The 13,148-nt window shown below is 42.9% G+C and overlaps 1 protein-coding gene and 1 non-coding gene across 25 annotated transcripts in view; both read right to left on the reverse strand.

Annotated features, from left to right (window-relative positions):
* ncam1b (neural cell adhesion molecule 1b) overlaps positions 1–12,883 on the reverse strand; it is a 71,731-nt gene extending 58,848 nt beyond the window's left edge. For all 24 annotated transcript variants that reach the window (XM_028969837.1, XM_028969834.1, XM_028969835.1 and 21 more), the window contains exon 1: positions 12,648–12,883. In XM_028969837.1, coding sequence (XP_028825670.1) covers positions 12,648–12,699 — 52 coding nt within the window. In that variant the 5' untranslated portion in view covers positions 12,700–12,883. The remainder of the gene's footprint in view (positions 1–12,647) is intronic.
* Positions 5,852–5,924, reverse strand: trnar-acg (transfer RNA arginine (anticodon ACG)). The gene has a single exon. It is a non-coding gene; the product is annotated as a tRNA-Arg (tRNA).
* Positions 12,884–13,148: the final 265 nt, after the last annotated feature.

A 13,148-nucleotide genomic window follows, 5' to 3' on the forward strand; every position in this document is an offset into this window, starting at 1 on the left:
CACACAGAGAAATCTACAGTTCTTGTGAATCTGCACAGTAGATGATGAAAAGCTTGATAATTGATGTTGAGGAACATTGTAGAATACATTTTGTGTAAAATCTTTTTACACAATCGTTCATAGATTGGCGAGCCTCTGGACATCTTTACTTCTGAGAGACTCATCCCTTTCATAGCTAATCACGTTATAGATCTGGTGTCAATTAACCTAATTAGTTGATACATTTTCTCCCAGCTTAATCTTTTTGAACTGTTTTGCTTTTTCTGCCTTTAGTTGCCTCTGTGATCATGATTACGGGACCTGTACCAGGCATTAAATTAGAAATGAGATCATTTAGTGGTATAAAGGTGTACAATTTCCCATGTTCTGTTATGAATAAAATATTGGCTCATGATTTGAAAGTCCTTAAATTTGAATTAAATGAAAACTAAAAGAAAGTCCTAGCTTTTCCAGAACTTGGGTTATGTTCTCCAATACTCATTAATTCTCTGTTTAGTTTTGTTTGGGAAAGTTTATTTCATTATTGTAATGCATTTGACAATGATGCCTGTGACAATGAACTTATGAAGTTCCCATTAACGCTCTCTTTATGTTCAGTAAATGCTTCTTCTCTGACAGTCATTACATAGTCCACACATTAGAATCTTTTAAAAATGAGTTTAATAGCAATTAAGAGCACTTTGCAAATCTAAAGCAAAGCTCCAAAATAATCATGTAGAATACACATAGTACATGCTTTAACATATTTGTCAGGGTGTGCACCTCCAGGCTTTGGTGTCACCTGATGCCAGTGCTTGAGGGGAAAAAAACAGCGTAGCGGTGCGTGAGGAAGTGAGGCACCAACACCAAGTACTAGGCTAAGAGCATAGCCTACCCAGACTACACAGACTACCCAGCATGATTCTAGATACTGCTGCATCTTCATTTTTACAAACTACAGGATGACAGCTTCTGTTTATGACAGCGATGCATCCCTTCCGGATGCGCTGAATGACTTCTATGAACGGTTCGATGCACAGAACTAGCTGCAACGGAGTCCTCCTCCCAGTGATCAGGTGCTGACATGGACGTGAAAGGTTGCTGGATCAAACAACATCCCTGCTCAGAGAATGTGCAGACCAGCGTGCAGATGTCAGGGTTCTTACACATTTATACATAGGAATTTCCATGACCTTTCCATGACTTTTCAATTACACTAAGGCACATTTTCATGACCATATGTTCTCTGAAATTTCTGTGCAAATATGAAAAAAAAAAAAGGTAAAACAGGTAGCCATCGCTACCACTCTGCATCTGACTCTCACCCACCTGGACAAAAAGGACACATACGCACAAATGCTGTTCATAGACATCAGTTAGCATTCAACACCATCATTCTCCAGCACCTGGTCACCAAGCTGAGCCTGCTGGGCCTAAACACCTCCCTCTGCAACTGGATCCTGGACTTCCTGACTGAGAGACCTCAGTCTGTCTGAATCAGGAACAGCACCAACACACTGAGCACTTGAGCTCCTCAGGTCTGTGTGCTCAGTCCAATGCTGTTCACCCTTCTGACATAAGACTGTGCAGCGATGTACAGCTCCAACCACATCATCAAGTTCGTAGATGACGACCGTGGTGCGTCTCATCAGCAAGAATGATTAGTCAGCCTACAGAGAGGAGGTGCCACGAATGATGACTGGTGTAAGGTCAACAATCTGTTTCTGAACGTGGACAAAACGAAGGAGATGATGTTGACCCCCTTCAGAAGACCCCAGAGGGACCGCTCTCCAGCGAATATCCTGGATCTTGTGTGGAGTTCCTCAGTGTTCATGTAGAGTAGATCCTCTCCTGGGCTCTCATAAACAGTTCAACATCCAAGAAAGCCGAGGAAAGACAGTCTCCCACCACCCATTCAGCTGCATTCTGACCAGCTTCATCACTGTTTGTGTATGTTTGTGACGTGACCTTTGTTGCATTGTACTACAAATTAAGTTAAGTGTGGATGCCAACAGATGTCCCCTTCTGACTGTGTTCTGTTAATCCTAGTCAGTATATGCCATTCGGTTTGTATTCCCTTTGATCCAACCAGGCTGACCTAAGTACTCCATAGCTACGGTGGACTTTTCACAGTGAACTTAAAAAGCCCATGTGAACTCACTGTGACCTTATTGAGGCCTTGGGGCGCCCCCAGACTTTAACAGACAAGCACACACGCAGGTGCACATATACATGACCTAAAAAGAAAACCTAAAAAGGCCGTACAGGCCTTTATTGCACATATTTCCATGGTGGTTAGACTTATGAGTTGGGATCATACCTCTTGCAAATATTGGGGACCTAAGATAACTCAATTGTTTATAAGGTCCACTTGGGTTAAGCAAACTGCGCCCCACCCACGGGACCACAACTGAGTGATTCCCTTATTAAAGAAGCCTGCTGCACTTCTAAGAATTACATTTACATTGATAACCCTTGTCCAGAGTGACTTACCATCAGTAATTATGGGGACAGTCCCCCTGGAGACACTCAGGGTTAAGTCTCTTGCTCAGGGAAGCAATGATAGTGAGTGGTGTTGGAACATGTGACTCTGTGGTCTTCTGGTTCATAGGCAAGCCAGTTACCCACTAGACTACTACCACTTTGATTGCTTCTGACTTGATCTGTTTTTTTCTGAAGAAGATTTTGACAGACTTTTCACCCGAATTTCTGCACAATATCTCCCACCATGAAAATGGTCTGATGGTCTAATTATAATCTAATAAAACATCAAAAATAAACAAAATCATATACACCTAGTAAAAACATTATGAAACCACTATGATTATAAAACCATATACCAACACTCTATTTTTATTTCTAACAGGTGATCGCAGTATTACTAGAATAATAATAAGGTGGGTTTTAATAGATTTCAATTCCTGTGCTTCACATCACGTGGTTCTTTACCTCTGCATCATGTTTTATAATCCCGCAATGCCTCCTTCATTATGTTTTTTCCCCTAATTCACACAGACCAGTGTACAACCTTCCAAAATTTCAAAAAGTAACATATTCATAGATTTGCTAACCATACAGGCAACCTTAGGATGCAAAACTGAACCACAAAAAACGAGTAGACAATGAGTAAGCAGCACAAGAACCACAGTTCAGTTTTAAGTAAAGCTAAGGTTAACGTTTAAAGGTCCCCTATTATGAAATTTGCTTTTATATAGGTCTCCTATATTAGGGTCCCCTATTACTATATCGGAAGTATCTCTACCAAATTCCCCTGTGGTGCAGAATAGCCAGTCACACAATGAGTATTCCCCAGGACGTGCCGTTTCTGTATCTGTAGCCTTAAACGCAAAGGAGGAGGAGGGACGAGGAGGAGAGCGGCCTATAAAAGTGAGCAGGCATTTTCTGAAATTACATCATCAACACTTCCAGTGTCCGGTCAGCATTCTTCCAGAAAAAAATTCAATGAATCCAGCATGAGAACATAACAACATGTCGACATAAGGGGAGACATTCCAGATCTGACCACCTGAGCTGCCACTCTCTGAACGGTGAAGCAGAACGGCCAAAGCGCTGTTTATACATATCACCATTTCTAGCCACTGCAGGACCATAGACAGGATAGAGGAACTCGTATTAATGATAATAATCTCACAAAGGGAACATTTCATAATAGGGGACCTATGTTGCTGATGTCAAGGCTGAAGATGGAGCTCTGTCGGCAGACATTACTGAATATCTGAACATACCAAACACGAAACATTTTTGTTTCTTTTTCGCCAAAAGAACCATGTCCACTGGATGAGAAGGCTGGCCGTCCTCCAAGATCAATCAGGCTTAAGACAGCACCAAGCCACAGTTGCAGTAAGAGTAGAGCACCTGCCACACAGCAGCTGCTGGAGAGGAAATGCTGAATTTATACCCAAATCTGTCATGGCACCGCCCAGCCTCTTTTTTCCCCCCTTGCTTCATGAGGGAACATGGTAAGAACAAATCCACAGAAGCCACTGAATACAAATGACATTCGGGTGTATAAGAGGAATCCGGGCCTTTCTTCCGATGGAGGGGGCGATGGAAAACCCTTCAGTATGCAGGCTACAGGGATCCACTGTGCTTAATATTTCATAATAAATGTGCATTATTAAAAAATGTGTTTAGGATGCCACGTCAGGGACTAAACCATTTAGCTTTCAAGATTTTGCTTTAAAGACAAGGGTTTAAAAAGGCTTATTCAAAACATGGTGGTGTCCCTTCTTCACAGGCAGCGCAGACAGGTCGGTAAGCTCGGGAGACAGATGGGCACGCACGTCCTCTTACAGGGAGTGAGCACAGCTATTCTCAGCGCTCTGCTGGCTTTATGACTCATGCACATTCGCGGGAGCTGATTCAGGAAAGGTCTCCTTTTCTTCTATAATTAGATTCTCCCGTCGTTCGAGTGGAGCCCAGCCCCTTTCTCGTTGCATAACCCCAAGTTTGAGTGAGTGGTGCACGTAGTAAACATTAGGAGGCACGTGTCATTTGGGCCCGTGCTGCCTCTCCCGTCAGGGCAGCATGTTTTTCTCCCACTTCCCCCTGGGATGTGTGTGCCAGCTTGGCTAAATGTCACCGATGAGCCCAAGTGGAAGAGCAGTGTCCCGTGGGAGCAGAGAGGCCTGTCAGTGCTCAGCTGGGAGGGGGTGCTAGCCTCCATGAGGTGCCTGCTCAACTAATGAGGAAGTCACATTCTGCGGTACCTTAGCTCTCACAAAGCCAGGATCCTGACTAAACACTAACAGGAACTCCAATTAATAGCCATTCCTCTCATGCTCCTTGTTCCTGGGTGCTGCAAGTCTGTGAGCCATGGGCATCTCTGTGGGACCGTTGCGTTGGTTTCTGCACTCTGTGGGGAACTGGCGTGGAAAACAGTGCGAGAGAATAACTTTCGAGTAGGGTAATGGAAGGTAACTCCCCAGGGTGAAACACCCACGCTCTTTAAAGGGCTAGTTACTGGAAATGTAGTACCTTTCACTCTCAACCAATTACACATATCATCGTGGTATGAAGAATCAAACATAACATGAATAGTGGCAGCAGCACCAATCTAAATTAGGGCTATTTATGAAGTATAGCGCAGCATAAAACTAGTAATAAATCTGTAATTATCTCTATTAAACAAGCAGATCTAAAAAAAAAAAAACAAAACATTATTTTCCTAAACGTGCCTTCAATAACCACAAATCCTTTTGCTTTATTGTTTCCCCTAGAAGGTACGACTACAATCTCACCACTTTAATCTGCATACCTTTCTGTAGCGGGGGGACTGCACGTTTACTGATGATGATTATATGTATGGTACAACAATTTGTCCAGCCTTGAATGTTCCAGAGAAACAAATTGATGGCTTTGTGAAACACTCGCAGACAATGTCTTATGCAGATTAGTAACACATTTTGTCACAATATTGTGTTGCCATGGAAGCAACTAAACAAGGCGACTAAAAGAGAGATAGCCCCTCTGCAGACGCAGATCTTTATCTAGAATAACCTGATGTTCGCGGAGTGTTTATGAAACCTTAAGCAAAGGGCTGATGTAAGGAGTGTGACCGTGAAAGGTTAAGAGATGATATTAATTAAATTAAAGTGAAGTGATTGTCACATGTGATACACAGCAGCACAGCACACGGTGCACACAGTGAAATTTGTCCTCTGCATTTAACCCATCACCCTTGGTGAGCAGTGGGCAGCCATGACCGGCGCCCGGGGAGCAGTGTGTGGGGACGGTGCTTTGCTCAGTGGCACCTCAGTGGTACCTTGGCGGATCGGGATTCGAACCGGCAACCTTCTGATTACAGGGTCGCTTCCTTAACCGCTAGGCCACCACTGCCCCTACAAATGCACGAGCCAGCCAGGAGTCGAACCTAGAATCTTCTGATCCGTAGTCAGACGCGTTATCCATTGCGCCACTGGCCCTGCATGTTGCTATGTTGCTTGTGAGAATTGTTTAGGTTATTTAATAATACAACTTCCAGCATGGATTGGATTGTGTGCATAAAAATCCTCCGTTGTGTTAGAGGGGAAAGGATCATTGAACATTTTAAAGTCGGTGTGGTGGAGGACACAATTTGAGAGGTTTAAGATGTTTTAAGCAGTTACAACAAACCAGTAGTACTGTCAGAATGAGGGATGGAGGACCCAGGCGCAAGCATTTACACAAAACAGGGTTCACCAATGTGATTGAACACAAAGTGGTCACAGACAAGCCCTTGTGTAAGTGTGTGGTTGTGCCTGGAATTGCAGGGGCGGAAAGTTTGAGGTAAGAGACAGGTGACGGTCGACAGGCCAGACGTTCTTTAAATTAAAAGCAATTATCAGAATTTTCGACCTGACACGTGTGCCTAAACTTTCCAAAAATGTCAACTTTTCTCCATTTCCATGTCACTCGTCTTTTAACCCTGTGTTTTGTGTGTTCACGTTTGGTGCCAGGGATAAATTTATTACATTTATTAAAACACCCTGTTTGTCAGTTGTGTGCTTGCGTCCTCCTGTCTTTCCCCGCCAAAATACAAAAATAAATTACAAAATACAAAAATAAACTGCTGTTGCGCAGCACGAAGACTCAAATTTGCCTTTTGTTTTGTGTAACGGCAGACACTGATCAATATGCAGCCAGTTTCTGGCTTTGAGAAAGCATTTTATATGCTGAGAGAGCTGACACTCATGTCTGCAGGAAGTCTACGTCACATTTGACAGATAGACGTCTGGAAGGACTGACATGTTGACATGCTAGAGGTGTAGTGAAGTTGCCAATTTGGAGAAGGAGATTCATTTTGCAATTCTTCAGTCGCTGTGCATATCTGCTTGACAATGTATGTGCAGGTAGTGAGAATAGGTTGACATTCATGTTTTGTGAAATGTACATGAATCAATGTATCAATCAAGATAATAACACCTGAGTACAGTTTAGACAATGGCATCTACACCAGGGGGCGCAGTGCACAAAGACGTTAACATCATATTAAACATCAGTACACATACAGCACAATAACTAACTCCTTATCACAGTACATTTTTTTTGATCCACTGTTGAGACCCCTAGCAAGAGTAAGTTGAAGGTGAAGAAGATGATAAAGCACAATTCTCCTAAAACCAGATCACAACATGGTCTACAGGCTTTGAATCTACTCAAAATTAATAAACCTACTCTGAACACGTTGAACAGATAATGCATCTCATCAGATTCGCTTAATTTTCTGAACACTTTCCTTACACAGTAGGCTCCAAAAAAACTTTCAATGAAAAAGATAATCAGAAGAAAATAAGAGGCTTAAATAATAATACTAATTAATCTAATGGGACACACAGGAAAATGAAGGCTAAAGATCACTCCAATCACAAATCACTCCAATACACCCCGACTCCACCAAATGCAAATTCGGGGCAGGCAGGGGCAGGTAGGGGCAGGCAGGGGCAAGCACAGGGCAGGCAGGGGCAAGCCTCTGGGCTCCTCCTCCACTGGCTGGGGGTGGTAGGACCACGACGCCCGATGTTGAGTCCACTGTTGTGTCCATGATGTTGTGTGTGGTGGACTGCATTAGGAGCGAACTGGTGCAGTGAGTGTCAGTCGGGTGTGTTAAGAGTAATGTGGATGTTGGTGGTGGGGTGGATTGCACCGGTTGTGGAACTCCCAGAGTCTCGGGGAGAAGACAGACATAGACAAGCTCTTCTACCAGCTACTTGTCATCCTCCAGGTTCCACTTGTCTTCTTCCTCCATCTCACACCAGTTCTTCCACGGATAATTTTAGAACCACTAAGTCTCATCATTGTCAGTGTATGGCCAACTCTGAGCAGCTATGTAGTTTTGAGATGGTGGGACGAGCTCTAGGCTGGCTGATGCACCCCGATTGGAGTATCGCTGGGGCGGAGGCGAGGTTGGACCAGTCACCGTGACTGCCCAGAGTGCTGTGTATTCCCGAGTCGGACTCATCACTCTTTCCTCTCGGCAAGTAATTGTCAGAACAAGCAGCCTACAGAAGAGGTACAGCTGTCATGCCAGAGATGACGCATGAGGCACAATTGCACGACATAACAAAAGAAATAAACAGATAAAGCCACGAGGGTCATAAAACAGAGCATAAAGATCTCTAAGGCAAGGTCTGAACAGACAAGGGCAGTAAAGACGCTTTGGAACTTAATAACGTAATAATAAATTAACATAATAAATGTAATAATAATTGATCCTAAACTTTGTATAAATGTTAATATCAATTATCACTACTATCTATACTGAAAATTCGAAGCAGTTCCAGCGTTAATTCTGCATCACCAAGCTTGCTAGAAAATTTAAATGCAAGAGAATTGTCTGGACGTATTTCAGATATCCTCCAGACGAACGGGAAAAAACAAAAGTTATGGACAAGCCTATTTGCAAGAAGTTGTCGCTATCAAAGCGAGCAGCACGACAAATTTAGCAAAGCATTGTAAATTTTATATATGCAGAGTTTCGAGTGGGGAGTAAAGTTGTTTTATTTTAATTTCCACTGTCAAGCAATACTGTTGAAGTAAGTTAAAAATAAAAACAGCTGTGTCTTCACTTCTATCTTAGTGTTTTACAATTGTGTAATTTTTCACTTCTGCAGCATGAGAGGCGAGGAGTGCTTTTTTGGTTCAAAAATATTAAAATGCATTTCTTTCTTATAGTGAAAGTGAGAAAATGTGATTTCTCAGTTTTTATTTTTAATACATTTGCCAAAATCTAAAGAAATGCTTTTTTGTCATTGTGTAATCCATTTTGCAATAATGCTGTAACATAACAAAATATGGAAAAAGTGAACAATTTACGGTTGCACTGTACATTTATTTGTGTTTGTTTTTTCTCACTCTGTAGTATTAAAATAGTATCAAGTAACATCCTTAGTATCGGTATCGAGTTTGAAATGTCAGTATTGTAACAAACCTAGAATTTAAATAGGGATTATTTCAGAGACAGGAGGACAATTTGCTTTAATAAGACACAAAACCGGCACCAGCACGTTACATGCACTGACCTCCTGCAGCAGTTGTCTGTGCCAGGGATGTGCACAGAATTTTCAATAATAATTAGTGTTTTATGAACAAATCATAATAATTAATAACAACAATCATAATGTACCAATATTTTATATTGCTGCATATACGAATAATATTACAAACACTTCTGTTTACCCATGGTGGCCATGGTGGACGTGCCAGAAACCCCTTACTCTTGCCACTCATACTCTTTAACAATAGTCATTCTGTCCAATAGATATGAAATAAATGAAAGAGCTGGTAACGGCAGAACAATTTAAGATAATAGGCAACACACCACTTCCGGTCAGTGGTTACCATAGTCAGACTCACAATGTCAAAGACAGCGGTAAAATCATCAAGACTTTGTGATTCTACCACTGGAATTGTGATGCTCAGGAGATGCTGGACGCGCACAGATGGTTCCAATGCACCTGATTATGGAGTCCAGATCAATCCAAGCTTAAACCAATTAAGGTTTAATTTGAACAGGACTCCATAAGAGTGGTTATTTGACACCCAGTGGGTGCAGCGACATTAATGTGGATGATCCCTTACCTTGTTGGTTTTGTTCCTGTCATTTTGTCACACAAATTCAGGTTTGTTTGAGTTTATTGTGTTTCCTTTTGACCCTTGTGTGGGTTTATAATAAAATCCCTTTTACTCTGATGTCCCACTTTTGCGCTTCTTTCCCCATCCAACCCCGAGACGTGACAGGTATTGTCTAACAACGCTGTTTAGTGATATGCTTCAGACCATACTAGCAATATTATCTAGTTGGGAAACAGACCGAAAACATGACACATTCCATTAACCCTGTACAAAGAATCAAATCATGTTGATTAAAACAAGCCACTCATCTATGAACCAGAAGACCACAAAGTCCCAGGTTCAAACCCCACTTACTACCATTGTGTCCCTGAGCAAGACTCTTAATCCTGAATGTCTCTACATTTGCATTTATAGCATTTATCAGACGCCCTTATCCAGAGCGACTTACAATCAGTAGTTATTGTCTCTAGTAACTACTGATCCTGTAACTACTGATTTTAAATAGTCTTGGAAAAGGGTGTCTGTTAAATGCTGTAATAAAAATGTATAATTATGCCAAGCAAATTAGTGTATTAATAAAACATTTACAGCATTTATCAGACGCCCTTACCCAGAGCGAATTACAATCAGTAGTTGCAGGGACAGTCCCCCCTGGAGCAATTTAGGGTTAAGTGTCTTGCTCAGGGACACAATGGTAGTAAGTGGGATTTGAACCTGGGTCTTCTGGTTCATAGGCAAGTGTGTTACCCACTAGGCTACTACCACCCCTACCAAGTTTAAAAGGCAAGTTCATTCCTGATTCTGTGGTGTCAGTGGTGCAGATTGCCAAGGTTGAAAATGTGGACTCGAGCACCATTATAAATGGTGCAGTGTGACTTATTTTAAAGTACAGTTCGCACTGTGATGGACTATGGTCTTTTCCAGGGACATCCTTTCTGGGATGAGCTCCAGCTTCCTGGTTAACATCACAATACATGAGTCACATCCACAGCATGGGGCAGTGATGCACGCCTGATCCACCCCTCCTCCCATACCTCTCCAGATTAAGGGTATCGACCACCAGCAAGATTTCAGTGGCCTAAAACAGAAACCGGAATGAAGACATTATTGGTCTGACTGTAAGACTGGCACATGGGTACGTGCTTCTGTAGCTACTCTCCAGGCATTAGTGGACCCACAAATAAGTGCCTGTGAAACATATTAGCTTGATAGACCTTGCTCCTCAAATCCTGTGCCTGTTTATAATCCTGAGTGAAGTAGTATGGCAAATTGTGTGGTTTCTGGTGTGCCTTTCTGCTTGTGCAGAAAAGAGACATCATCCAATAAAAAAAGTGAAGTGATTGTCATTGTGATACACAGCAGCATTAAGCTGCTTAATGCATTAATAAGCATTAAGAATGATAATTAAATAATGACCCTGATTAAAACTATAAAAACATTAATCCAAGAACAGAATATGCCTGCAGCCATGATTGAAAAACATTGTTGACTGAGACAGAAATTTGTGTTATGAAAGTGTTTTGCACACAGATGCATAAATTGAATAAAATAATCTAATATAACCATGGTAGCTACAGCGTTTTAAATCATTATATTTGACCCAAATTAGATGGTAATTTCATTGCACACAGGATTTGTAACAGCAACTTTATAAGGCAAGGGTCCCTGGGCATGAAAATCTACTGTGTCCATATCCACAGTGTGTGCACCGTTGAATGTATCTGTATCTTGCTCTGACAATAAAAGCCTATTCCCACAGTGCATTATGAAAAAAAAAAAAATACAGATTACAACCGCTGTAAAGTAAATGCTGTAAATGTAACAGGGTTGGGGTGTGTATTGGCAAGGATCTCGCGATATGATACGTATCACAATACACAGGTCATGATTCAATGTATTGTGATATATTATGTTACTGTACATACTGTGATAGTTCACTGATTGTCACTCCGCCTGAAATGCCAGGCAGTAATTCAATTCTCATCTCTGCTGAAAACGCTCAACAGCACTAAATTTGTATACAAAAATGATGTCCCTATATCCATACAAATCATGATATATTGCTGTATGGATATTTTCCAACACCACTACAACTCGATGTAAAATGAAACAGTGATTTTCTTCATTTTACTAATCTACAACTAATAATAAACATGTAGTTTGGTGTGTTTATTCCATTGGGTTTCTTTTTTGGTGGATGTTGAAAGTGTTTGTATCTTTTCCAATGCTATCAGTTTCAGTGGGCACCATCATGTTAGTACATTAAAAGCCACCATCTTAGAATTTTGTTTTAAAGAAATGTTGGGTGAATCGTAAAAGCTCGTGGCTTTCCTGAAGTCATTTCACTTCACTCAGGAAAGGACATGAGCGAACGGGAGACTTAATGAATTACTCCAACAACAGTGGTGGCCTAGTGGTTAAGGAAGCGGCCCCGTAATCAAAAGGTTGCCGGTTCGAATCCCGATCCGCCAAGGTACAACTGAGCACGGTACCGTCCCCACACACTGCTCCCCGGGCGCCTGTCATAGCTGATCAATGATCACTAAGGGTGAGAGTTAAAAGCAGAGGACACATTTCGTTGTGTCACCGTGTGCTGTGCTGCAGTGTATCACAATCACTTCACTTTGAACGGGAACAAATGACTCATTTCTTCTGCTTGCTTGTGCTGCCTGACTTCCCTTTTCTTAATACAAAACGTGGACATTTACATCGTGGTGACGAACAAGGTGGCTTCGTGGAAGGGCAGAGACGACGCGCCATGACCAGATATGGGTGCTGAAGTTGGCTATCACGACTCGACATTCTTTGGTACCGACACCTGAGAAGAGTTCCCGCCCAAACGCGCGCTCCTGATTGGCTGTCGTGTACAGGTGCAGGTGGAGTGGAGTCTCAGGCGAAAATCTCGAATACGCGCAGAAATACACACGGAACAGGATGCAAACGTCGAGCCCGAGCAGGAGCCCAGCACCTCCTCGTCCGCTCAAGTCAACACGACCAGCCCAGACATACGCCTGCTTTCAAGTATCGCCTCATTTGGATGAAGAATTATTCGCTGATTGGTTTGAGATTCAGCCCCGCTCGCCAACAGGTCTTACCGGCAGGAGAGAAGAAGAGTGCTAGCAGGGTGAGCCCCTTAGTCCCAAACATCGTGAGGAGCCGCCGCCGCCGCCGCCGCCGCCGCCGATCTACACGCTCGCGGGGTCGCGCGCGCGCATCTGGCCGCTGGGCAGTCCGGTCGTCTTCACGGCGCTGAGGAGACTGAGGATGAAGATGGCCGGGCGACGCTCTCAACAACAGCCAGGATGAGGACTGGAGGGGGGCAGGTCCCGCCCGCCCGCCCGCGCGCGCGCGCGCGCGCGCGCCCGAGTTCAGCCGTCCAATCACGGGCGCGCGCACAGGGCCATGTTCGCCACATCCTTCTAGAAGCGAAGGACTGTGCGACGCGTTTCGTGCTTACGGCGTTTCTTCTTAAACTGGAGAATAGAATAGAATAGAATAGGGAAAGAGTGAAATATTAATTGCACAATTTATTTTGCATTTGATGCTGTTGCTGCTGCCCCCCATCGGTCTTCATTTATTTTCCAAAACACTGGGCC

Source organism: Denticeps clupeoides, chromosome 2 (assembly GCF_900700375.1).
Source record: "Denticeps clupeoides chromosome 2, fDenClu1.1, whole genome shotgun sequence".
Classification (NCBI taxonomy): domain Eukaryota; kingdom Metazoa; phylum Chordata; class Actinopteri; order Clupeiformes; family Denticipitidae; genus Denticeps; species Denticeps clupeoides.